The 27954-nt window shown below is 36.4% G+C and overlaps 1 protein-coding gene across 1 annotated transcript; it reads right to left on the bottom strand.

Annotated features, from left to right (window-relative positions):
• Window positions 1–826: 826 nt before the first annotated feature.
• Window positions 827–22635, bottom strand: LOC129262342 (arrestin domain-containing protein 3-like). Its single transcript, XM_054900448.2, has 9 exons — window positions 21269–22635; window positions 20359–20467; window positions 19290–19368; window positions 17652–17799; window positions 8540–8642; window positions 7842–8098; window positions 5874–6051; window positions 4343–4497; window positions 827–2318 (listed from the first exon to the last, which is right to left on the bottom strand). Exons 1-9 carry the CDS (start codon window positions 21416–21418, stop codon window positions 2250–2252), a joined length of 1248 nt encoding a protein of 415 aa, XP_054756423.2. The 5' UTR covers window positions 21419–22635; the 3' UTR covers window positions 827–2249.
• Window positions 22636–27954: the final 5319 nt, after the last annotated feature.

Raw genomic sequence — 27954 nt, 5'->3', positions numbered from 1 at the left:
AATGAGTTGTTCTTAGGGTGTGTTTGATGTCGATTTTCAAATTCAAACAGCAACATGATTCACAAGACCCAGATATGAAGAGAAACAAAAAAGAGTGTTCGATGTCCCCATTCCCAGGTAATAAAAGTAAACCTCTTTCAGATCACGATTAGGAAGAAAATTTAAACTAATGATTGACCCATCTGGTCATCAGATCCTGGCATGCCCATACACAATGTATGCAAAATCTCCACTCCTCTCAGAGCATTCATGCAGTGACTATAATACAATACAATAGACACTACTGTGATCAATTTAATTGATTGATGGGCAAATCACGGGACAACTGTTAAAACAACTCCCACAGGAACTCGGCACCACTGGCAGCTTTCCGCCACATTAACACCAAGCTGGTTTCACCAATGACATGGGAAACATCTCACATCTATAAATCTATTAATGAGTCATAATGGCTGATCTTTTTAGGAGTCATACATTACTCTTGGGCTTATTTGGTTATAATGTGGATTCAAACTCACGACCTCACAACCATGAGTCCAATACCAGATTAGACCACCCATGTTCATGCATAATCAAGAAGCAATGTTATTGGAGTAATCTCTGACTCCAACCTCTACTGACAGAGAAAAAAAAAATGTTCACTTGCATCTGAATCAGTCTTGCTCAGAAGCCTACCGTAACGCTATCACGACGTGATGCAACAAGACACCAGAGAGAAGACAAACATCAACACCACGCAAAATGTTGTAAAACCTGTACATGAAAATGTTGGTCCCTTTTGAGTGTCGCAGTGGAAATATCCACTTCATACCTCATACCAAGAAAGCATTAATGGTGCTAATCTAGTCATTACACCCTGAAACCTGTACAGAAAGACCACTGACGGGAGACAAGAAAAGCCGTCTTTAAGTGCAGGTGGTTTTTATATACAGGTTCCTGTAATACATGTTTGAAAGTGGGATACTATGCAAGGGACACCAACCATGTGAAGGGTCTATATACAAGGTCCTTCTATACAGTTGTCGCTACTGTACGTGCCTAAATAAATATTTCTCAAGGTTGTAGAGATTCTGACCAATGCTGCTGCTTGATGGACTGCAGGAAAGTCTCTTCAATTTCAGTTGATGATAACCAATATTGGATGCCTGCTTTGCTTGTTGTATGCAAGCAAATGAAAGGCTAAATGTGCAACATTCCGTACCGTCCAAAACGTACAGTTGCATGGCTTAGGAGATGACGTCACAATACAATTCATTTCACTCAGTTAATAAGTACAGGAGCAATACGCGTAGGGCCAACTGGCTCAATGCGCACTGCTGCCCTTGAGGAATTTTGATTTTCGCTTTCAATGATTCTTTGCTCTTTTTCATAGATTAAAGTAGGGTGAAAATTTATTGTCCTTCATATTTGTTGCAACATGTAACTTCTGATGCATTGTACAACACGAATAGTGAATACTCTTCTTCATGCAGCAGTGTGACATCTCACATTTGGTGAAAGAAAAGAGACACTCAGATGACTCAGCTACGTCTTGTTGAATAGAGCATCTTTCTTTAACCTCATCCAAAATCTTGTACCATCACACTCATGCCTATTCACTATTTGCACACCGTCACTATCTTCATGCATCTCTCATGCAGGGTTAAACAAAAAATTCAGTAACTTTGATTCATAGTTTATCTCGTATGCAACCACAATGAATTACATAAGAACACATAATTTCAAAGAGTTATCTCTTATAATCATCATCATTAATTTGCATCACTTCCCCATAGATTATGTCTCAAGAAATGATTCATATTTTATAACTTTGCTGGCTTATTTTACATGATTTTTATACAATTCTTAAGTACATTTTCATTTTGCAGATTGCTGAATTATTACATTAGCAATGACAGCAAAGTTTTTCTTTTAAAAATGTCCAAATACCTGAAAAAATAATGATAAATCCATTGGTTATGAACAATTCGATGAAAAGCAACAATAGCGTCACAATGTGACAGCGTCTGATCATTATACAAGTGGCCATAACTATCAAGTGAATGAAAGGACAGAAAAACAAAAAAGCAAGTATCATCTGAATAAAAGAGGTGACGACGTGCCTTTTGATATACCTGAGGTACCCCTATGGCACTCATTTGGTACAAACTTGCAGAATGATGATGGCATTTTGATCTTGGTTCAGAGATGGTCCGAAAAACATATTCATCTAGCAGACAATCAAAACGTGTTGAATCTATGGTCAGGCTCTATGACACTCCCTCACATAGCGACGATTGTCTGGTTGTTTCTTCGCTACTATGGACGTTAGGATCCGTCTGAAAAAAGTGTTAGGACAGAAGTCATCAAAGATGAATTTTATGATTTTTCAAAACCTTCATGTAGAAGTAAAAATGAAAGATGTCTCTGATTAACAATGACATCTTGGAAAAACCTGCCTTAAACATTATTATTACAGGGAATAAAATAATTTTACTTTTCAAATTTGATTAGCGGTTCTGGTCACTGGACATAATATCACACTGCCATTATGTACATTCCTATGTCAAAATTTGCTACATGAAAGATATTTAAATAAAATACAAAAATTCATAGCAAATTGCAATTCAATACAAGGAAACTGCTCCCTGTATTATGCAGTTTAGAATATATCCTGAATTTGAATCCCTTTATTGTCTGCAAATTACTTACTCTGTATGCTGCTTCTCTAAACCATTGGGGAATTACTGAGCAATATTTATATCAAATTGACTGGCCTTACCCCTAAGAAGACTGGGGGGGCTGATTCAGCCCCCCCCCTCGACATTTTTCACGATAAATCCGCCATGCAAAATTTTTTGACCGCGTCACTCGCTGACTTTTTACTTTCAAGTCTCGCGCAACTTTTGAGACCAAAATTGCAAACCCCAGGTACGCGGTCGGATATTACGCAACATTTCCTAAGTGCATGCAGGCCCAAAATTGCAAAAAAACGTGAATTTGTGTACAAATCCAATGCAAATAGTGTTTTTAGCCAAAATTCAGAAATGTACCATTATTTTTCTTTTTACTGATTAAAATCAATTAATTCCATCTTCGTTATGGTCAAATAAAGTCCCCGACAATTTCCATTGAAAAAACAATAAAAAACAACAAGTCGAAAAACAAAGAAATACATAAGAATAAGCCCCCCTAGTCTTCTTAGGCGTCGAAATAGCTATATAGGGTTAGGGGAACACCAAATGTATTGCCCGCATAAAAATCATATCGGGTATTGGTTCTTTTATGGGTAATAAATTTCATGTTTCCCGAAAGAAGAGCCAGTCAATATTTTCATTTTTATCCAAATCAGACATCTAGAGCAATATCGTGAAAATTTAGATATTTTACCATTTAAGAATGTGATTCTATTTTTCCATGTTGAGCAGACTGTGCCTATAAGCTAAACCATTGTGACGTATTTGAAATGTCGCAGTATCCATCTTGATCGATTGACATTATGACGTATATTGTGATGCGCGGATCAATATGACGCATATCTCTTTCTACGCGACCACAGATGCCCAGATTGAGACCAGGGAAATTACAAAGGTATATTTTGCGCCGTCTCTGTATGCAAAGTCAATACGCGCAAAGAGACCGAGTAAAATACCAAAAATATACCTATCCCTTCCCGATATTCAGAAAATCTAGGGCAATACGGTTATGTAAGTGATCAGCTCAGATGTCTGATACGGATAATAATATTACAATATCAAACTAATTCAATTCAATATTCAACTACCATCATGCAATGGCATGAGATGAACTGCAAAACAATTGAAGCTTAAAAAACACCCTCTCACACCCCCCCCCCCCCCCGGAATGTGGCTACGCCAGATTTCTGGGCATCTATCAACTCTGCCAGAGGCCAATGCAGACTTTATGTAATCATGAATTGGTTATATGATAAAAACAGACAATGAATTTCTAGTCCTAATGAAAACAAATTAAATTATCATTACAGAATTAAATAATTAGGCAACAAAAGACAAAAACTCATTTGCCGTAACCCAAAACGACCTTGGTAAAATTTGCTGAATATTATTATTATAATTGTGCAGTCTGACCCTAATTTTGATATATATGTATCTTATTTTTTTTCTTTTATAAAGAATGGAATATTATGTGGTAGAACATTGTCCATATTATAAGCAGTAGACACTTTAGCCTGAACAATTCCTAATCTCAATATAAAAATAGATCTAGGTAATCCTTCCTATCCTACCTAAAACAATAAAATTTTAAATGAAAAAAAAGCTGACAACTGCCCTAATTTTATTCCTTCATATCGGATGACAAATCAATTTCTTTTAGGCCTTACCAATGAATAGGGTGGTGGTGGTTGCCTGAATTCGTAATTAGAAACGTAAGTATACATCGGTGTGAACATGGGATCCCCCGTCATCTCTGCATCGCCCGGTTCGTCATCTCGTATATCCACTCCTCCAAACACGCACTCTGCATAGCTTGGGGGCGCTGTATCATGAAGATAAAATATATATATTATATCATTATATCATTCCATCATTTAAAATGCAGTTACTAATACCTTTTACCTCTATCCCCGTTATCTCTGCATCTCCTGGTTTGTCGTTTCGAATACCAACTCCTCCAAAAATACATACTGCATACTGCTCGGGGCAGTGTTTTATTGAAGGTCAAGTCCACCCCATAAAATTGTTGATTGGAATAAATAGAGAAAAATCAAACAAGCCTTTAACAGAAAATTTCATCAAAATCTGATGTAAAATAAGAAAGTTATGACATTCTAAAGTTTCGCTTATTTTCACAAAACAATCCTGGTCGTTATGCAAATGAGGAGAATGATGACGTCATCCACTCACTTTTCTTTTGTATTTTATTATATGAAATATTCTCATTTTCTCCTCATTGTCGAGTGAAACAACAATTAATTCCTCCCTGAACATGTGGAATTAACATTGTTTAATACTATATCGTTCAGTCAAGGAGGTCCTTATGGTCAAATCTGTAAAAGATGAAATATTGTTGGACATCATAGACTGACTCATTTGCATATCACTAAGTTGTGCATATCACTGTTTTGTGAAAAATAAGCGAAACTTTAAAATGCCATAACTTTCTTATTTTATATCCTATTTTGATGAAATTTTCAGCATTATGCTAGTTTGATTTTTCTCTATTTATTCAAATCTAGATTCTTTTGGGGTAGACTTGACCTTTAACATAAGCATTACCAATTTCATACTTATTAATATCATTTAACCCTAATTGTCCAGGGGGTATTCTAGTCCTGTTATTCCCCCTAGGAATAGGGTGAGCACTGCTTCTCCGATTTCTTTCAAACTTCATAATTTTATTGATTTCACACAAGTCATTGTATTACCAAGGCTGGATTCCCCCTTCAACAAGCATTGTGGTTTTGTGGTGCTGACCCTTGCCTTGCAATCAGCAAAGCGTTTCATCTACATTTGTTATCTGACAAATTGTCATATGTGACAATTTTCATTGAATTTGATTGACTGAGAAGCACTGTTACTATGGCAACTGTAAGATAGAAGGGGACTTGTCAGATATTAAAGTCTTTTCAAGAAACGCTCCCCTGGAGGATGTCGGTTCTAATCCAAGCCATGACATTTATTTCCTTCAGCAAGAAATTCATCTACACTTTGCTGCACCTAACCCGGGTGAGGTAAATGGGTAATAACAGGAGAGAATTCCTCTAAATTCTGTCAGCACACAAAATCGGTAGCCTAGCTTCGTCAGGGCAATTTAGGTGCGTCATGAGCACCCTACAAGTAGGATTTGTGCAGAATAGAAACACACTACATCATAGTTATCATCTTTATTATTATTGAAATTAATGTTCATACCTTCTGCTTCCGAGAGGGACGATGACGGGAAGATACTGGGATAAGACACCTCTATACCGCTGCTTCCTACCGCTAGCACATCAAACGGAGTGTAGGGAGGGGCTCTTAGAGGCACGGTACCAACCACGATGGATAGGTGAAGATACAGGTTCATAGCTCCGGTGATATCTAAACATATCTGTAGTGGAATCAGAAATGATAACCCTGTCAAACAAAGCTTAGCGATGGATCACAGGATGATTTATACAATTAAATGCATTCATTATTGTGTAATCAATAGTAAAATTCAGCCCCAAGATCAATCGCTACACTTTATGTCTAATGGCCCATATTAGTCAACATTGCTTCACATTCCACAAAATATACATTTCATTCATCTTAAGCATATCATCTTGTTTTTTAAAAAATGCCCCTCCCCTGGCAAGTTTGGATCCACCCTCGAGGGTACATGTAACTATCATGGAAAACTTGTTGTTAAAGACTAAGACAGCTAAAAATTGACAAACAGGAAATATATGTGACATAGGAAATGTTACAGGAAATATGTTACAATGTTAAAATATGTTGATATGGAAATATGTTAATACGTTATGTACGTTACAGGAAATATATGTTACAATGTGAGTTTCATGCATATTCACTCAAAGACAGCCAAGTATTTGCTGAAGAAAAATTCAAAAATAACAGATTTCAATAATAGGCAATATCAAGCTTCTTAACGACCTGAATAACGCACTGTGTCAGGAGGGTTGTGTTTCCATAGGTTTACGTTTCCAGATTATGACTTTTTTTTTTCCCTTCAGTTTGCAGAGGAAAATGGCACTTATTCAGTGCTAAGTTATATGGGAACCTACAACTCTTCACTCTGTTTTGCAAAAGTGGAAACCTATGCCCAAAATATGGCAAAAACTAGTCCCAATTAAGCTGTAGACTTCATCAATTCACGCTTGAAGGAAAATATATTTATGATATCTTTGTGAGAAAAGTGAATGATATCACATGCATATTAAATCTGGAAAGCAAAAATATCACCCATTTTTTCTGTGTACAAAACTATTGAATTACAAAACACAGAATGACATCAAGGATCTGAAAAGAACAATATGGCATATTTTCGAAGCCCGATAATTGGGGCTATTCTAAAGCAAAATACTCAGCTGGGAAGTGATGAAAATGTATAAATCTTGCATTGCTGTTTTGCAGTTTATAAGCTTTCAATTGATTCATAATTTTTCAATTTCAATTTTTGGGCCCAGTAGGGGTGAAAGGGGTACTCCGGGGTGAAAATATTTACATCCAAATAAATAGAGTAAACTTCACAAAGCAAAATGCTGAAAATTTCATCAAAATCAGATAACAAATAATGAAGTTATTGAATTTTAAAGCTTAGCAATATTTTGTGAAAATAGTTATATGCACGTCATCATGAATATCCATTAGGTGGACTGAAGATGTCACATCCCCACTTTCCTTCTTACATGAAATCATAAATGTTTCATTTTTTCATACATGTTGGAATAATGTGTCTCCTTTATAATGAAATAAGTTGCAGCAATGAATATCTCATGCACTAAATCAGTTGTCAATCCAATTTTAATAGTTCTTGGTAGAAAAAAATTGAATAAACCTAATTTCATTTATTAAAATACAAAAGAATAAGTGGGGATATGGCATCATCAAGTTGCTCATTGAATATTCATGAAGACATGCCTAGAACTGTTTCACCGGAATAATGCAAATCTTGAAAATGCCATATTAAATAAACTTCGTTATTCCTAGTCCGATTTTGATCAAATTTTCAGTGTTTTATTTGTCTGATTTTTCTTTATCTGTTTAAATCATTTTATTCTCAGCCCGGAGCATCCCTTTAATTATGAGCTGAATCCTCTTGCCATTGAGATTACCATGACTACCAAATTCAACATAATTTTTTTTTTTTTAATTGATAGGAAAAGATACCCTACTCACCGTAAGGAAATATTCCAGTTTTATTATACCACAGTTGGTCAACGTCGGTGTGATTGGCGGGATCTTCAAAAGTTTATTGTTCCAGTTCTCGGTCCGCCGTCCTCGGATTGTGTTCCCTTGCAGACCGGCTACTGCATTGCGTACGGATCTTGATTTTCCATCGGCAAAAAATGTGGTCCTTTGGTACAGAGTAGCACGGGGTTTTATGCGCCGGGCAGAACCGTTTTGAAACTCTGCTGATATGGCAATAGATTCTCCTACAGGAATGAAAAAGTAGAAATAAAAAGCAAATTGACCGGGATAGAAAAAAAATATTAACATTTTTAAGATGGTGAGGAGGACTATGACTTAAAATACCTACTTTTATATTCTAATTGATCCAAACATATATTTTGATGCTCACTCCAAAGATACATGGCTGATAAGGATGAGAGGAGAAAATAATTCATTATTATTCTATACTGTATTTTAACCTACTGGATATTGGCTGGTTATGCTAGAACATGCATTTTCCAAGGACCATTGCCAGCACATACTTCACTGGGTTCTTGTTGTTGGCGACGTCAGCATTGTCAGAGTCATCATCATTTTCATTATTATGATTATTATTATTATTGTTACTATTATTATTATTGTTATTATTATCATCATCATCATTATTATTATCACAGATCGCTGAAAGACACAAAGATTATTACCTGGGCAGTATCCTTTGCGATCGGTCTTTATTGACATGCTGATATTACCCGCCACGCATAGTCCACAGCATACAGTCTTTTCTTGAAAACCTGTTTGTGGAGCCTGTAAAAAGCAAGAAAACAATAATTATAAAAGTAACTACTTGATTTTTTTCATGCAAATTTACATGGAGGCTACATTAACATACAAAAAAGAGTAACTCCCCCTGGTGAAGGTGTTTCATAAAGCTGTCCATATTAAGTTAAAAGTGACTTAAAGAACGACTGGTGATCCTTTCTTGTGCTAAATGGCAAACACCAAAATGTTCATTGGCAATGGATTAGCGCATAAGGTAGGTTCACGAGTCGTTCTTAAAGTTGCACTTAACTTACTCAGACTGTCTTAGGAACAGCTTTAGGAAACACCCCCCCCCCCCCCCCCCCGGGGAGTGTTTCATCAACATTTTCATCCGACAAGTTGTCAGATCTGACATCTTTCTCTGATGTTGATTGGCTGAGAGGTACTGTTACTATGGTAACTGTAGGATAAAATGGGACTTGTCGGATAAAACGTCCGACAAGTCCTTTCATGAAACGCTCCCCAGGTCCCCCCCCCCCCTTATCCAAAATAAAGAAATAAACCCTGTATAGAAGTGTCCTTGGGCCCTAAAACTATTGAAATCTAAGGCCTGAAAGTGACAAGGAACAAATCAATAATAATTTAATAATGATAATAATCTGGTTTCATACACTGTTTAAAGTGTTTCTTTCAGATTATCATTACTCAGGTAATCAGATTCAATTAGTCATTCCAACACACAGGATATACACATACTCCACTCCAAAGGGAGTCTTTGAGGCAGTCTCCAATACTGGACAAGCTACAGTGATTTTCAAATCCTACCGTGAACCCATTGAGCACCTGGGTGGAGTGTTGAGTGTGGATTAATGCCTTGCCAAAGGATGCTATGTAGGCCATGGTGGGATTCAAACACATGACAAAATTCTGCTACATTGTCTGACTCCTACACAACTCTCAAGAAACCTTTCATATTTTCCATTATCCAGCAACCCAAATTTTGAAAAGTGTCATCATTCCTTAAAGGTCAAGTCCACCCCAGGAAAATGCTGACTTGAATAGAGAAAAATCAAACTAGCATAGTGCTGAAAATTTCATCGAAATCGGATGTATAATAATAAAGTTATGACATTTCATAGTTTCGCTTATTTTTCACAAAACAGTGATATGCACAACTAAGTGAGTCAGTCGATGATGTCCATCACTCACTATTTCTTTTGTTTTTTATTGTTTGAATTATACAATATTTCATTTTTTTATAGATTTGACAATAAGGACCAACTTGACTGAACCATATAGTGTTAAACAATGCTAATTCCACTTGTTCAGGGAGGAATTAATAGTTGTATCACTTGACAATGAAGAGAAAATTAGAATATTTCATATTTCATAAAATAAAATACAAAAGAAATAGTGAGTGGATGACGTCATAGTCTCCTCATTTGCATATCAGCCAGGATGTGCATATCACTGTTTTGTGAAATTAAGAGAAACTTTAAAAATGTCATAACTTTCTTATTTTACATCCGATTTTGATGAAATTTTCAGTGTTATGCTTGTTGGATTTTTCTATTTTTATTTAAATCAATTTTGTTGGGGTGGACTTGTCCTTTACTTATGAAATGGTGAAAATAATTAAGTTAGTTGAAGAAATTTCAATTATTCATTTCATTAATGTCTTTATCCTAGATATTTGTTCTGGATTTTTCTACGCACCACAATAAGCATGTCTTCACTCATTTTTTTGTTTTACTTACTTTTACTTCTAGGGGTGATAAAGGTATTCAGTATGCTAGATAGAGGCCAAATACAGTAGTATAGAGCAGAAGCTTGGCCTCTCAGTAGGTCTACATTTTATTTCTGCAAACACCGATGTCATACAAACTTACTTTTTAATTTGCTGGGAGAATTTACTCAGAAATTTTTGGGGGGGGATATTGCTTTTTTATTCACTCTGATGTTGCTTTTTCAGTTCCCCTTGAAACCATGTGATGACTAAAAATCCCACTTCTCTCTAGCTCTCCATATTTAATAGCAGAGAGTTAATTTGCATAATCCAAGAAATCCATTCTGATTATATACGTAGTAACTGGAACTAAGAATACATGTAGTACAAACAAATACACTTGTCAGTCATAAACAAGTATTGTCTGTACTCAAATATTTGAACTCAACAACTACCGGTACATGTATTTCCTACAACTTTTTTTTCTTTGCTTTAATAAGTACGGTATATCAACTTGTGTTACAAATCACATTGTACAGTGTACATGTAGAGTACTAGTGTACATAAAAACCAGATTTATGAAAACAAGTGAGTATAAAATGAAAATAAACACAAATCATTGATGAAATTGTGAATAACATTTACAATGTACATACACAGGTTTTCTTAAAATATTTGATTACATGGTTGGTCAATGTGATCACTAATAAAAAACATAATAGTTGACCCATTATTTGGATTAATTTTAAGAGAAATTTAAATGTTTGTTTACAGGTCTATATACATGTACACTGTATCTGTAAACACAAAAAGTCCCCAAACTCCCCTCTTTTTCAAATACATGTAGGTCTACCAAACTGTTAAATGTATATTACTCATTATGACTTTCTATGTTTTGTTGGAATTCAGATCTATGAACACGTGCTGAAGAATAGCCAAGAATAAAGTGTGAATGTGACGTTTCAGTATTGAAGATTGTACTAATCAGAGGTGGATCGGGGGGGGGGAGTGGGGGGGTAAATATGTTCTTCATACGCAAGTGTGCGCCCCCTTTTTAGAGTCACACCAGATATTTTTAATGGGAATATGTAGGTTTTATTATTGAAAACCATTTTTTCGGAGGAAATTTAACATGGGAAAAAATGACCTTCATTTTTGTAATAGTGAAAACCTTGGGGGGTTTTTTGCTTGTCAATTTTTCCTAGGAATGTGCCCCCCCCCCCTTGGAAAATCCTGGATCTGCCCCTGTGTTTTTTTTTTTAAGGAATCAATAAATTATTTGATTTTATCAATGAAGAATAACTATCCTTTGCTTTGAATGCTATTTTTGTTCTTCAAATCACAGAATACTTGAATTAATGAATTGACCCATCAGAAAGTGAAACCAAAATTAAAAGACATTCCATCCTGACCACTCCTAAATTTTCTCTTGAAATCAGTTATAACTTTTTACAGCTCCTCTCTGTATCATTCCTAGCAGACTAGGAATGGATTATCTCCATGTACACCCACAAGTGGGAGATGGGGAGAAAGAAAGAGGGAGAGGAAGAGAGAAAGGGAGAGAGGAAGAGAGAGAATGGGAGATAGAAAGAGAGTTAATACTACCGAGAGGTGAATCATAATTGAGTTCATCTCAATTTGCATTTCTGAGATACAGTAGTTCCTTCCCCCTGTATGGAATACATGTATATAAGAGAATTTCCCTTTTACTAGAATATTCTAGCTTGCCAAGTTCATGTTGTAACAAATTGCATGCCAAATTTTACCCCAAGGTGGAATGTGAGAAAAGGGGATACATGTATCGACCCATTGTTCCTACAATATATCAAGTTATTATTAATTATCATCAGCGATACATTTAAAACGAGTATTTTGGTCTGCATCAATTGCCTGTGCAGTATCACAGCGTATCCCTAAAAAGGACTCTGCCTCTTGAACAAAATTTGCCAATGAATATGAAACCGTTTTCAACAGTCTAGTGCGCATGCGTGAAATATACAACACGTACAGCAATAAAGCAATACGCAGCATAGATCACAATTACGCTCGATGACGTCATAATGAACTACATGTATGCAAGTCGCATGTCAATGACCAAATTTGATTCTATGAAGTGATGATGCCATAATGTGGGTTCCATGACAATCGCTCCGCCGACATTTGCTCCGCCGACAATTGCTATGCAAAATACGACAATTGCTCCGGACAGTTGCTCCGCCGACAGTTGCTCCGTCGACACTTGCTCCGCCGACATTTGCTCCGTCGACACTTGCTCCGTCGACACTTGCTCCGCCGATATTTGCTCCGTCGACATCTGCTCCGCCGACAATTGCTCCGCCGATAATTGCTCCGCCGACATCTGCTCCGATTATACGACAATTGCTCCGCCGTCATGTGCTCAGATAACAAAATTGCACGAACATCTTACAAATTGTTTTGTTCTTATTATTCGTTAATATTTTATTTATTTATTTATTTCATTCTCCTCCCATCATCACAGCTTTCTGCTTAAAAAAACAAATTGTTCTCCCTGCCGCTGACACTTGACAAATTGTAACGCAGATTGTGAATCTGGATTTTTGTTCATATATTATTATCATTGGTTTCACTCCGGTCTTGAGCAGGGAGAGAATTGGGGGGGGGGGGGTGCTGGACACAATATCTCTTCTGCTTTCCAGCATTTTATACACCATACATTCGCGCGGGCTCCCCTCTCCTCTCTCTCCCTCTTTCTCGTTTTGTTCTTTCACGCCATTTATTTTCATTATCAGCATTATAATTTTTATCAATATTTTTTATTACGTTTTGGGCCTTATCTACCCTTGCACTTTTTTCTTTCAATTTGTTTCAATGATCATCACTGGCGTACAGATGGGGGAGGGGCGTGCTAGGGGTCACGGATCCCCCATTCTCCCTACCAATGGAAAAAAAATAATAAAGGAAAGGAAAATAAATGTTATCCTTGTCTGGCCCCCTCCATTTTTTTTTGTTGGCTCATTACGCTACTGGTGAGTCACTATAAAATTAGAGTTCGGTTGTATTTTGTTCTATTCTGTGCAATAGCGACAATATAAATATATTTTGATAAATGAATATAATGTATGTATCTCTCTCATAACGTCTAAACAAATAATGTTGTTTTTAAAAGACAATAATATATATATACCAGTAATATATATTATTGTCTTTTAAAAACAACATTATTTGTTTAGACGTTATGAGAGAGATACATACATATATTCATTTTTAAAATATATTAATATTGTCGCTATTGTCCCTTTTCTGGTAAATATATCCACAAATAAAATTAGCGCATCACGCTCTCATTTTTTTTTATGAGATAACCCCCCAGGTATGCTTCATGTTTACAATTTTTTTTAAAATGCGTATAAGTAGAAAGGGGACATTTATACGCATTTTTTTTTTATTGTAAACATGAAGCATACCTCGGGGGGGGGGGAAGATCTCGTAAAAGAAATGAGAGTGCGATGCGCTAATTGAATATTTTAATTATCCTTTTTCTATCGGTGAAGAATACAATCATGATCAACATAAAACAAAAAAGCAACTCACTATTATATATATTATCATATTTATCTAAAAGCCTACGGTGTATATGACATGATGTGGATGTGGAGACTAGAGCACTGTGTGTACGAGAGGATATGGAAACCAGAGTGGAGGGGTGTGTCAAGAAGGTGACACGACATGTAGCTTTTCACAAGTTGGTATTTTCGTGAATATTAATTTTTACTTACTGAATGTCTTGGTCATGTTTGTGAGGGACAAAATTTGCCGACAGTAAACATTTTGCATGCCTACAGTACAGGTTTTCGACAAATAAGTTGGGGTACCGTTGAATTTCACCTGGAGCAAATATCTCCACTTCGGAGCATATTTAGCTAGAGCCATTTTGACGCTAAGAATGGGGTATATCTAAGTTTTTTTGTACTGTCATAATTATTACATGAGCACGCTTTTTTTTTTTTATTTAATCATCAGTCACATAATAACACTTACACAAAATGCCATCCCCATGAATAGGAATTAAGAATATATATCCCTCCTTTGTGCTTATCCCTCTTATTCTATTTCTTTCTATGTTATGTATCAGGGGCCGCGGAACTTTTTTGTCCAAAACCGTGTACAAAAACATAAAAATTATCATATGATTGTGATTTTTAGCATGGTCAGCCCCCCATTTTGTAAACCATTCCGCGGCCCCTGTGTATGTCATGCAAGCATAGTTTAAAATTATTTTGCAATATATTATAATATACAAATTTGTAAATTGACGTCTTCAGCCTGTGCTACAATTGTTATGCGCATGAAAGTACGAATAAATAAATAATCGTCGCATTATCGGAGCAATGTACGGCGGAGCCATTTTCGGCGGAGCAGATGTCGGCGGAGCAAATATTGATTTTGGCGGAGCAATTTTCGGCGGAGCAGATGTCGGTGGAGCAAATATCGGCGGAGCAATTGTCGTATAATCGGAGCAGATGTCGGCGGAGCAATTTTCGGCGGAGCAGATGTGGGCGGAGCAGATGTCGGCGGAGCAAATATCGGTGGAGCAGGTGTCGACAGAGCAACTGTCGGCGGAGCAACTGTCCGGAGCAATTGTCGGCGGAGCAGTTGTCGTATTTTGCGTAGCAATTGTCGGCAGAGCAGATGTCGGCGGAGCAATTGTCGGGTCACCCATAATGTGATAAGTGATACTTGTTCAATCAAATTTCTCCCTTTTTTTTTGGGGGGGGGGGTGGGATAGATGATAATTACATGTACTGTATATTGGATGAATTTATTTCATTAAATACCAGAAATATTCCACTCGTTAGGGCCAATATTCCATTCATCTGCGATTCGTGGAATATTTGCTCAAACTCTTTGGTAGCGGTATTCCATTCTGAGCCATCCAATAAAAACATCTATGGAAAATATATGGTTTATAGGCCTACTGAAATCAATTAAACAGATGAGAGCAACAAAGTGAATGTTCATAATAAATACATTTATGTTCATGTTTGTACCCCCCTAACACAAAAACAATAAATATTAGACCACACCATATGGGAGCTTAATAGGAAAACTTGAAAAATTGAATAATTTCATTTCAATTGGATGTTCTGATAAAATGGAAAAGAAATCAGTCTAATGAAGACATGAGACATTCTAACAAATGGGCCGAGGGTGATTTAGCCGTTGAAATTTAAAAAAAAGCCCATTAAAGGTTAAAATAATCACTCTCCAAACTTCATATAATATTGGTTTAATTACAGTTACTTTGAAAGGGGAAGGAAAATAGTCTGTACAGAACAGAAATAAGAATTAATTATTATTTTGTCACCTGCATTCTTCAGACTTGAATAATAGTGCAATAGTAAACATACATGTAGTGTAGCCTAGTGCAACATATCTACATGTAATTTACTTCCAATACACATGTATTTAAATAAATCACACATTGAAAGTCTGCTGAAAGTTATCTATAAAACGCCTACAGAGTTAATTTCCTTTGATCAATATATACACATTAGTCACCAACATGCTTATAAAGACAAAATTTAATTTTCAATCGGCACAAATGCTTAAAATCGGGTTCCAGAGATGAACAAATATTTGAATAAATACATGTACCTTTCTTTTGAAATCAGTAACTATTCAATAGCCTTATAATCCAGCCTGTGTTTAATTTATATTACATTACATTTCCATTTGATTGTTCATTTTCTTTAAACATTAAAATATTAAAGGATATCTTTAGGTTTGGTAAATTCCCCAAAGTGAATGTAACTATTCCATTTCATTACTATATTATATCAATGCTAATGCATGAGCCCAAAAACGGTTGTGGTGTGAGGGATATTATCTAAAATTATGTTTTATTGGATAAATTTACAGAGTTTAGATCAAATTTTAATCCAAACCCTAACTGCTGGAGAAAAAAAAATATATATTTTTATTTATAATTGGTTTTTAAAAATGTAAGAATGCATTCAATGACTTGAACACCTTTGTATTTATAATGTTCAATGATACTAGAGTAGAGTTCACATTACTGACCATTTACCAAAGGTAAAGACAGGCTTTAAATCATCAGAATATCACTTCCCTGTACATGTACAAGTACAAATAAAAAGTACCAGTATGAAGTTTTCATTAACAATGATTATCATTACAAGTTTATTCTAAACCGATAAAATGAACCAAAGTTCCTGACTTAAATCTACACATTTACAGGCATGCCGTTATTAAAGTCAAGCAAGAAAATAGAGAAAACTTGCAAGTTGCAAGGCAATCTTATTTCTAAAGTCCAAATTGGATGAATGAAACATAATGTAAGAATTATTTGGCTTTTAAACTCGTTGTCAACGTCCTTGACACTGTGAATTTCTACATTTCAGTTTTTTGTGCGACCAGCAGCAGCAGAAGTAGGGCATCGATGGACCGACCAGTGCAGCTAAGGCAATCTTATTTCTTTTGATTTATGTTCTCTGTACGTGGTTCATCTATTTCACCAAATATGTGCATGCGAGTGAATCGATATTCAGTTTTTGATCACTTTCTAATCTGGTATTTGATCTCAGGTCAAAGAGGAGATTTTGTTCTTCCAATCTTCCTCTTAACCCAATAAAAAGACTGGGCTATTTGAGATGTATTTAGCAATGCCCCCCTGCATTAACTACAAGCCCCCCCAAAAAAAATCCATTAATTATTTATGAATAAAATATGTAAACTCATTCGTCTAAAATATTATTTGAATATCTACATCTAACATCCAATTTTACTTAAGATTTTCACTTTTTTTCCCTGATGTCATCTTTGTAATATTATTTGAATTGGATTTAAAGACAAATTAAAACAGAATAACAGATACATGTACCCCAAACCTTTTTAACAGGTTAATGTCAAATTTGAAAAAAAAGAAAACATATTTGAGGACCTTCTATTGAAAGAGTTTTCTTTATCTGGCACACTGTAAAATGAATCAACAAAAGTATTATGATGGGGGGGGGGGGAAGTGAAATAGGTGGCGGTCAATGGGGGGGAGGAAGCACAAACATACCTGAGGGGTGGGCAGGGTGCAGAGTTCCCCCCCCCCCCCCCCGACAGAATTTTGATGAACTTCAATAGTTTTCAGAAAATTTTGTCAGTGCTGGAAAATGCTTCAGAAAATGGGGAGTAACCTTTGACCTCCTTCTTTTCTTTGTGCCCCCCCCCCCCTCCCACCCACCCTGACAAAGAAATATATTTACAGGGACGCCACTGCTGGAGGAGGGGGAAGGAGTGGCTCCCCTAACAAAATATACACAAGTGTTGACACTCACCAAAAGTTGAGGTGTATTGATATCGATGTGATCAATGACGGTGAATGCTCTCTTGGTTTTGCTATTGAAGCCCCATGGTTTATCAATCTCAGCCTTTAGCCAGTAGCGTATCCTGCCATACTTTCCTTCAAACGATGTGGCAACTCTCCTGTTAATACACACAAAGAAATAAAGAGAATAACACAAATTCGCTCATGAATTTGAATTACGGATTTCAAGCACTCTTTATTTACACACAAAGAAATGGCATACATGATATAACACTCACTCATAAAATTGAATGTGTGTTCAAGCCTCAAAGGAGAAAAGTTAATTACTTCTCCCAAGAACCCAATAACTAAAATTGCTTTGAGGAGCTGTGCATGGTAATAACTTGAAATTGGAACACAGAAAGGTTTTTTTTTGCTTTTTGTTATTGGTTTTTGCTGTTGGCGTTACAAGGACTAACCCAAGATCCCAACAACTAAAATTGGTTTGAGGAACTGCACAAGGTAGCAACTTGAAATTGGAACACAGAAAGGGTATTTTTCTTTTGCTGTTACAAGGACTATAAACCAAGAACCCAATAACTCAAGGCCTGGTCCCACTGGCCGACGGACACAATACGTATTCATAACGGATACAGTGGACAAGCAAAATTTCGGGGTGGCTCCATCCGCTCCAGACAATGGACAAAATGGGCGAACAATGAAATCACAGTGGACGGATGCTCGATGGATATACATGTAGAGCGTATGAAACACCTATGCAAAGAGTACACAACGGATACAGAACGTTTTCCAACGGATGATAAGATTACTTCCTGTTTTACATCTTCTCTGCATCCATAAGTGCAGTGGGACCAAGCCTTGAAGATTGATTTTAGGAACAGCAGATGGTAACAACTTAAAATTGAAACACTTGAAGGGTTTTTTGTTGTTGCTGTTACAAGGACTAACTCATGAAAATTCTTGCACCAATAATTCCGCATCTTGCTAAATGAAGATGTTAATTAATACTCCAATATTTGACTTTGTTCCCTTTGATCTGCAGAACCGAAAATCCAACAGCAAACCTACAGGAAACATAAACCCTTATGCCTTATCCTTATCCTTAAAGGGATGAATTATCTTTGCTGGAAGTAGACCGATAACAGACAAAATGGAAGTCTGGTGACAAATAATTGAAATTCCCATACATCGTGCATGAGGGCACCCTGCGGGAAAACTGCATGGGTGGCATATGATCGACAAAATAAGCCTTGCTTAATTAGGGTAAAGGTACAATCTTTAGGATCAAGAACCACAGACTGTGACTTTTGCTTCAAATCATTATCATTTGTGAAAAGATAATTTCTTGCCCTATAAAGCATATCGGTCCCTGAGCCTGAAATGCAAATAAACTACAGCAGAGTGTCCAATGTGATATGCCCCGTTTTAAAAGAAATAGTCATGCTAGTCATGTAACATACCATACTTACCAGGAAAAAATTCCAAAGCTACTTTTTTAGTTCAAGAGCCCAATTGTGCTACAGTGTATTACAGTTTATATTGCACACCATGGAAATTTCAGGGGCTCTTTTTCCAGGACTATGTAGGGCACTTTGTGGCGGGGGATCTGCCCCAAGCTCAACATGTATTTTCTCTCCATGGTACTTACCCATATGGGATTTGAAAGCTAAATCTCAGTTCATGATGGCCTGCTCTCAGAACGGGATTACTTCCACCTTCATCTTCATCTAAACAGAAAACCAAAGCAAAGGTATAGTTTAAAGACAAAGAGCTCTGGTGTAATGGCATTTAAAAGGTGTTTGCAAACTTTGTCATTTGTCACAAGTCAATATTTCCCATAAGGGGGCTCTGCTACTTTGAACAATGTACATATGTAGAAGGCAAAAGTACTATTAGACTCATAAGGTAGCTAGCAGTCTCCACTTTTCACAAAGTTGCAGCACTTGCTAAGGGCCCTGTTCACATCTGCCCATACACGTACCTGTGTGGAAGCAGCCTATCACAAATTTCTCATGTGTGTACACTCATTGAGGTACTAAGATTGACTTTAATAGATTCTTTTAAAAAATATATATATATCTTCCATATTCATTCTAAAAAACCTAAAATGTTCTAATTTTCTAACAATATCCTTATTTAGCACAGCGCTGTACATGTACAACTAAAAAGAACACATGCTCATGCTGTATGAATATTTTGGTATCACTATTCATTCATTTCAGAGTTACAGAGTCAACACCTTCAGTCCTTCAGTCTAATGCCATTCCGTCCATCAATCTTTCGTCTAACAACTTGGTCCAATAACCATTTGATTCAACCATCACTTTGTATACTCACCAGTACATCTTATAACCTGTTGGTCTAATATCCATTTTATTTTCATTCAGTTTGCCCAATTTTAGAACATAGTCCAATTAGACCAAATGGTATATGGACTAGATGGCTTTTTTATACCAACTGGTTATTGGACGAAATGGTGAGTGCACGAAGTGGCAATTAGACCATGTGGATGGCTGACGAACTGATGGTAGACCAAATAATAGTAGACGAGTTGGGAATTGGACAAATTGGCATTAGACCAATTGAAAATTAACCGTCGGAGGGTAGGATGATGCACAGACTAGATCTATGGCTAATACACTTTTGTTTTGCTAATGTGTGAACTTTCCCTTAGAGCAACTGCAGAAGGAGCAAATATGCTGGAACCGTTTAATCACCTTTTCCGAATAAGACTTGTTTCATGTAGAAGTACTCCTCCTCTGCATCATAATATTTGGTGTAGGATCCTGTTTGGTGGCCTCCTCCTCTTGATTCACTCCAATGTACCTACAATAAAGACAATTAAATGGGGGAAAACAATAAAATAAAGTAAGACTTAACGAAAAAGAAGAACATGTATAGTAATCCACTAAGATGGCATTGGCAAATCACATAATCTATGCTTTAGTTGAAGAGGCTTCTCATACAGCCTATCAATTTGTACCAGAACGTATAAAATTATTACTTTGGCCAAACAACCTTGCACTTGAAGGGTATACCTATCATGTATGATGTTTAATCATTTTAAATGGTGACCTCATCATTATTACCATGATTATTACACCTTAGATAACATTTATGCTCAACATTACAAAGAATTGCAAACATGACAATTTTAAGGTACTAAATAAAGAGTTCATGAAGGAGGCCTTTTACATGATTATAGAAAATCTATGTTTGCCTATCTATCTGTTTTATGTACAAGTACACTGTACTGGAGGCCTACATGTACATGTATGTTTGATGACTGTCTAAAAGGCATGGATGGAAATTTTAGTTGCATGATTTGCATCCATTTAGCCAGCATTTTTATATACAAATTCCTATTATCAATCCATGGACAAATTTAGGTAACAAATTTTTCAGGAATCCATCAAGACAAATGATTAATGACCCATAACTACCCTGGAAAAGCCCCTAAGAGTTTCAGGGTAGGGTCTATCAAATTGGTGAAACTACTTCAATAAAATAATATTATCATGTTCAAAATGCTAAGCTCCACTGAGACATCCAGCCCTGGACAGCACAGCCAGCCAGTTATCTACCAACCTCTACTTCTGAAGTAAAAGCAGGTCTCAGATTTTTTACCTTGGCAAGTCCACGCATGTAGATGCGGATACCTCGCATTTTCATGTCCCCTCGAAGGTCGACAGCAACATGTCCCGAGACAAACTCTCCTGCCGAATACACATTCTTGTTGTTGTCGAGCACAATGTGGAAATCCTTCAGTTTCACCATATTGCATAATTACACAAAGGAGCCGCAAACACACAAGTCCTGGTCCTCTTTAATAAGCACGTCTTATCCTTTAATCTGCTTGTTTGGGGACGGTGGGTGGTGCCTAGTCTACAATGCATCAAATATCTTAAAAATGCCATTCAAATGTCTCAAATCATTTCAGGTACATTTTTTGTGGCGACACCGGTCACTGCGATACATGTAAGCTGCATTAGATTCCACAAATAAATCCTCACACCACTCCTGGTCATAAATGTAGTCTTTGTACATGTAACCTGCTCGGTCTCATTCTAAATTTGTTTAGAAGATCACTCACAAATTGTTGTTCACAAGATGAAGTCTAAACATGATGAGGAATGACCAATATAAATTTTAAATTTCAGCTGTCACTGTTTAAATTGTGGAATTGCACCATGGTGTCAAGGCCCCCAATTCAATAGACCAAACATTAATAACATGCCCAATATACTTTATTAAGTTAAACTAAAAAGTATCTAACACCACATTATCCTTCAGTCTCAGACCCTATAACTTGTAAGTTAGACATTCACAGCCAGGCAGGCACAAGCTAAAACTAAAATATAAAGTCAAAACAAAATGGAAAGAATTTTTAATTTCTTGGCAACTATGAACTAATAAATCTTGGATTTGCAAATCTGAGATTTTTTATGAACACAGGCACAGCTCAGGTAGCTTAGTCTTAGATCTTGATCTAACTTAGATCCTATTCCTAGCTGTTTTTAGTTTGGTTTATTTTCTTGACTCCAGCAATGCTTTGTTGACATAATTTACATTTCACTTATTGTTGTTGAGCTATGCTGTCACTGTCTCCTGGCTGTGCGCTGTCATTCAGCTTTGTGATTGATGATCTTGGTGCTGATTGCGGGCTGGGCACTGCACTGTAGTGTAGTGTACCGTAGCTGTGCCACAGGCACAGTGCAGTGACAGACGTCTGACTCTGCGACTGCGGGTTATGCCTGGCTAGACTCGGGACTCGGACAAATTTACGTGCTTTTCCCAGGTTTATACATCTGCTCCAACCAGTGAATTCACTTAATATCAAAATTCAATCAAAATTCGGGCTGGCTGCTTCCGTTTCCAGATTCAAAGAAGATCCTTTGATGAGTTGGGCGTCCTTTTTTCTTTTCTCAGGGACTCAGCTGATTATTTTGATATTTACCATTACGAACAGTAGATGGCGCTAGTATTTGTACTATAAATTTTGTAAGAGAATTTGTTCAGTAATCCCGGTATTTCATGTGTGATGCTTTTCCCCGGTGTTTTTCATGTTAATTTTGTAATGATTCCCAGGAATGATTTTGAAATGTGTTTGTAGTCTCGTGGATAATGATGTATTTATTTGTTTTTATACATGCACAAGATCTTTATTTAAATGATTCGTGATTGCAATCTGCCATTTGAAGAGGAAGAAAGTCAAACATTAAGACTAAATAAAATTGTTGATTTTTTGTTTTAAAAAACCTGTTGTTTCATATCATTCTTATGATAATTTTGCTGTATGTCTGAAAAGATGGAGCAATAACATTAAAAATTGTAGAGCGGCATCAGCCATTATGCTCTCGAAAATGAAGGCCGGTATCGTACATTTTTTTATAATGTGTGCGTCCCATAAAAAAAAAACGTGAATCGAGAACTATCGATGATTTATATAATCACAAAGTCAATACAATTGGCCTTTAAAGATTATAACATCCTCCTCTTTCATCTGGTATAAATCCTCTTCACGAATGAGTGATCAAATTACCAAAAACTCACTTGGCGGGTGGTATCTGAGTTTCCAAAACAAATCATATCGTGTTTTAAAGTTAAATATCTGCTTTTTTATTTGATATCTAAGTTTACCGGGAAGTTTACTAGAAATTTCAAATGGGCCAGGCAGAAATAAAGTTCTATTCATTATAAAATAAAAAGGTTTAGAGCAGGGATTCTCAAATGGTGGCGCGCGCGCCACTTGTGGCGCACCGAGCCTTGCGGGGTGGCGCTTGGGAGCTGGTATTTAAAACAAGTAAAAATAAGGAAACATTGGGGAGAAAAAATGTATCTACCAGTAATTACCTGGAAATAAGGATTTGGTGATCATTTTAATACAAAGAAAAAACAAAAACTCTTTACTTGACACTTAATTGCTAATTTATTTCCTCATTTTTTCCCAATTTAGCACTCGATAACCCCCATTATAGAGGATCGATGGTGTTCTCCCTTTTATTCATTCTATGCTGTACAAAGTTTATGTGCCACACAAGTGATTTGAAAACCCCGTTTGTAGGATTTCTATTTCAACGGCGAGAAATTTTGCATTTCCAGCTAGAGTATACGTTTTGGTTAAGAGTTAAACATCAAATAATGTGATATTCAAAGAACATCCTGATCATAAAAAAATTATGAATTTGAGACATAACAAGCAGAAACTTTGTTTCCGGAGCCGATTAAAATCTGAAGTTGTAAAAGTGAAATACTATGCTCAGATGTATTGCCTGCCGAGCTTGCCTGCATGCACATGGATGATACTGCACGTGAGTTGTAAAGAGAAAGGGGCAGTTTGGAGCGCTAGTGCAGTGCAACGCCTAATTTTCAGCCCTTGCAAATCGGGGTATGTAACTTCAGCCACTGGCGTACAGATGGGGGTGGGGATTGGGGGGCCAAATGTTTCACGGCCGAGATTTTAAAAAAAAAAGGAGAAAAGGAAAGGGAAAGAGTGGAATATTGTATTATTATCTTAATATTATGTCAAAATATAGATTTTTATATTGAAAAGTTCAATATTTTTGCTTCAGCTGCCATATCTAGCCCCCTCATTTTTTTATTCATTACGCCACTTGCTTCAGCCAATAGATCTGGTGCAGAACAGTCTGAACTAGTGGTATAATATTGTATGTTGTGAAAAAGTCACTGGTCATTTTTCTTTTAATATTAATATTGTACAGTTTGTTGGCATTTGTATTTCTTCTGTTGATATTAATTAGAGCCCCTCTGGCCAATTTAAAAGGCCTCATATTCCAAAACTTCTGGGGGCTCTGCCCCCTCGACCCCCACCAGGGGCCTCTGGACCCCCTCCGCTGATACATTGCTGGTTTGCGTAATGGATAGTGGAGCATTACAGATTCTCGACAAGAAATGTGGCGCTTCCAAAAAAAGTAATTGAGAAAGGCTGGTTTAGAGGATAGCTGTTAGACTTAAAAGATTTCCGATCGCACTTCGCGATTGCAATAAGTTGATGAGTGATCGAGATACCTGCCCTATAGCTTTCTTCATCAGGGTCCTGTTGCACACTGTCAGGAAGGGAGGGGCTTTGGGCGAGCCCACGCCCCCCCCCCCCCCCAAAAAAAAAAAAATGAATAAATAAATTTAAAAAAATAATAATAATAAATAAATATGAATAAAAAATAAATCACGACCAAGGGAAAAAAAGAGAAAAGTAAAGGGATAACTGTGAAATGTGATATTATTTTCTGAATGTTATGTCAAAATCTATTACAAACTTGGATTCTTGAGATGAAAATGTCGAAACGTGTTTTTACACTCGCAACTTTTATTAATTTTACGTGATAGGTCAAATCAAGCCCCTCCAAATTTTTGGTTAATAAACGCCACTGCCTATGCTGCCCGTTGCATGAAAGTTACCATTATGGTAACATACTTTCCATCCAATTAACTACCATGGTAACAAGTCTCAACAGCCAATCAGAATCAAGGATTCAAGTCAACAGAACCCGTATTTATCAAGTATTTACCTCCCTCTACACTCGTTATAATATTGTTTGGTTAGTTTCACATCTACTTCACCATAGGCGCTTAGAATGTTCTGTCTTCGGGTGTAAATTACAAAAAAAAACTTCAGACACGGCGATCACATGAACTATTAATGATTATGACCTTAATTTGTTTTGCAAAAATAAAGCTAAATATCTTTAGGCCTATACAATTTCAGTGTTTAGGACTACCCGAACTCCAAGGCCTAGCTCCCCCCCCCCCCCCTTATTGGAAATAAAAACCCTGCATGGATCTGCCCCTATCGTTTCTCACTCCTTTCACGAGATCATGCCCAGTGGACTGGTAAAATGGGGGCACAGGACCAAAATCCAATTGAAGCCAGTTGTGTGTATTTGAGTTTTGTCAGACGTGTATCAATCAGATATGATTATTTACGTCTGGGACCGACCTTTAACGTCACCATCCGAAAGACGTGACCAGGGCTCGAACCTCTGCATCAATTTGTAACTTCCCCACAGCTTGGATTACAGGCGCACGCCACAACGCCCAGTTTGATTTCAAACTGGTTTTAATTGGTTTAATTTAACTGGAATATAACAGTTTCCAATTGAAACCAATTTGAACCAGGCAACTGGAAATTCTAACTGGAACCAGTTGAGTATAGCTGGAAATGTCTTCCAACTGCATGGAAATGACTTCTTACTGGAACCAGCATGACCAGTTGGGTAACTGGAAATCCTAACAGGTACCAGTTATGTACATGTAACTGGAAATCCTAATATCATATTTATATTCGAAGCTCCTCAATATAAATGTATATGTGAAAGCCTAAATTTTAATAATGCCCTTTATCATTGGTATCAAATTGGATCCAGCTAGATGAAACCAATCGGGTTTTTGCCTCCAATTGGAATTGACTGGTTTTAATAGGGAAATTTGAACAACTGGAACCAATTGATATGCAAATGCCTAATTGGTTTCGACTGAAACCAATTGAAACCAATAGCCAACTGGTTCCAGTTGCCTTAACTGGAATCAATTGGCAACTGGTTTCAATTGGAACCAGTTGTTCCAATTTCCCTATTGAAACCAGTTGGCCAACTGGTTTCAACTGGATTTGCTCTAATAGACCAGTTCGTAGTTACATCAGGGACAATTTTGGTCAAATGACCTTTCATTTATTTCATTATGATAGGCAGATTTCAAAGCAGGATATAACATATGCATGCCTTACATAGCAGGATGAAGAAATTGAATTATACCAGGTGACTAGAATAGCACACCATTGAAGACTCCATGAAGGTATTTGTTGCATTTCTACTTTGAATGCATATTATAGCATGTTGTACAATGTACTTGGCAAACTGCAGTGAATATATGCTAGCATATTATGTTTATTATGTTATGAAAAATGTATTATACGAATGTTATGGATGCAGAAGAAAACAATAAATCAAAATCAAATACCAGTCGTGGACGCATTTTTGTTCTTTGTGGATGCAAATGAAAAACACAATTGAAAAGAATATATGAATAATCAAGACACCAAAGCTGGTGCTTATCTCATTAAATTTTAAGGCCACCATGCCACTTTAGTACAAATGACCTTTCTCTGATCATGCGCAGAATGGAACTACGAACTGGCTTATTGGTTTCAACTAGATTTTGGACCGGCCGGGGGGGGGGGGGGTGAGCTGCGTTTGGCAAAATTCATAGAAAGTTGCCGCGAGTAAAAGTTTTGACATTTTTATTACAAATTTTGTGATAGATTTTGACATTATTTTTAGAAAGCAATATATTTCACCCTTCTCTCTTTCCAGTTTCTTTCCTTTTCTCTCTCTTTTTTTTGGGGGGTGGGCAAGTGCCCCCTATCTGTACGCCAGTGATCATACCGATAAGGTTAGTAAGATCGTGTTCTATCGAAACTTAATTGGTACTCCAGGCAGAACCACTGAACAGCTAAACTCACACAAATAAAACATTGAAACTTATATCAAAATCGGATAAGGAACAAGTTGTGAATTTTAATTACAGGCGGTGAAAAGTAAGTTCTATGCACGTCTTCATGAATATGCAACAGGGTTGGCGATTTTTTTTTTTTCATTATTTTTTGGAAAAAAATCGGATTTATTTGATTTAAATCAGATTTTTTTTTTATTCGGATTTTTTTTATTTTCTTTATTAAAAAAAAAAAGAAATTCTAAAACAAAGTGGAAACATAAAAAATGTAACACATACACTGAAATCATTTTCAAAATCATATATTTCACAACTCTAATTATTATTAGCTTCTATTTTCATAATCAAATCCAATCAAAATAATTATGAAATTATATTTATTAGAATTTTGTCCTCCAACAATGAAAAGAATGGATTGAGTATAATTTTATTAATCATTGGTGCAACTTGTTTTGCTACCCGGGGAAGCTTACACACATGCATGAATAGATCTATATGAGATGATTATGAATTCATGAAATATCATATGAAAAATGAAGGTGGAGAGTGGGGACATATCATCATCAGCCCATCTATTAATGATTGCTTGAAGGTGCAGTTTAAAATTCAATAACAAAGGGTGAAATAAAATAAAAAAATCGAAATAAAAACCAATATCACAATTATTTAGAATCGGAGAGTGTTGGCGCCCCCTGCGTTCATTAGTGATCATATGACGTGGATCTCTGCGATACTAAAAGTGAAAAATCTAGCTAAACCATCGGATTTTGTACAATATTGAGCTGAAAATGGGAATCAAATTTATTTCAGTTGATTCCCTAAGGATGCTATTTTTCTTCAACGCA

The sequence above is a fragment of the Lytechinus pictus genome, chromosome 5 (assembly GCF_037042905.1).
Source record: "Lytechinus pictus isolate F3 Inbred chromosome 5, Lp3.0, whole genome shotgun sequence".
Classification (NCBI taxonomy): domain Eukaryota; kingdom Metazoa; phylum Echinodermata; class Echinoidea; order Temnopleuroida; family Toxopneustidae; genus Lytechinus; species Lytechinus pictus.
This window is presented reverse-complemented; position numbering and strand designations above follow the sequence as displayed.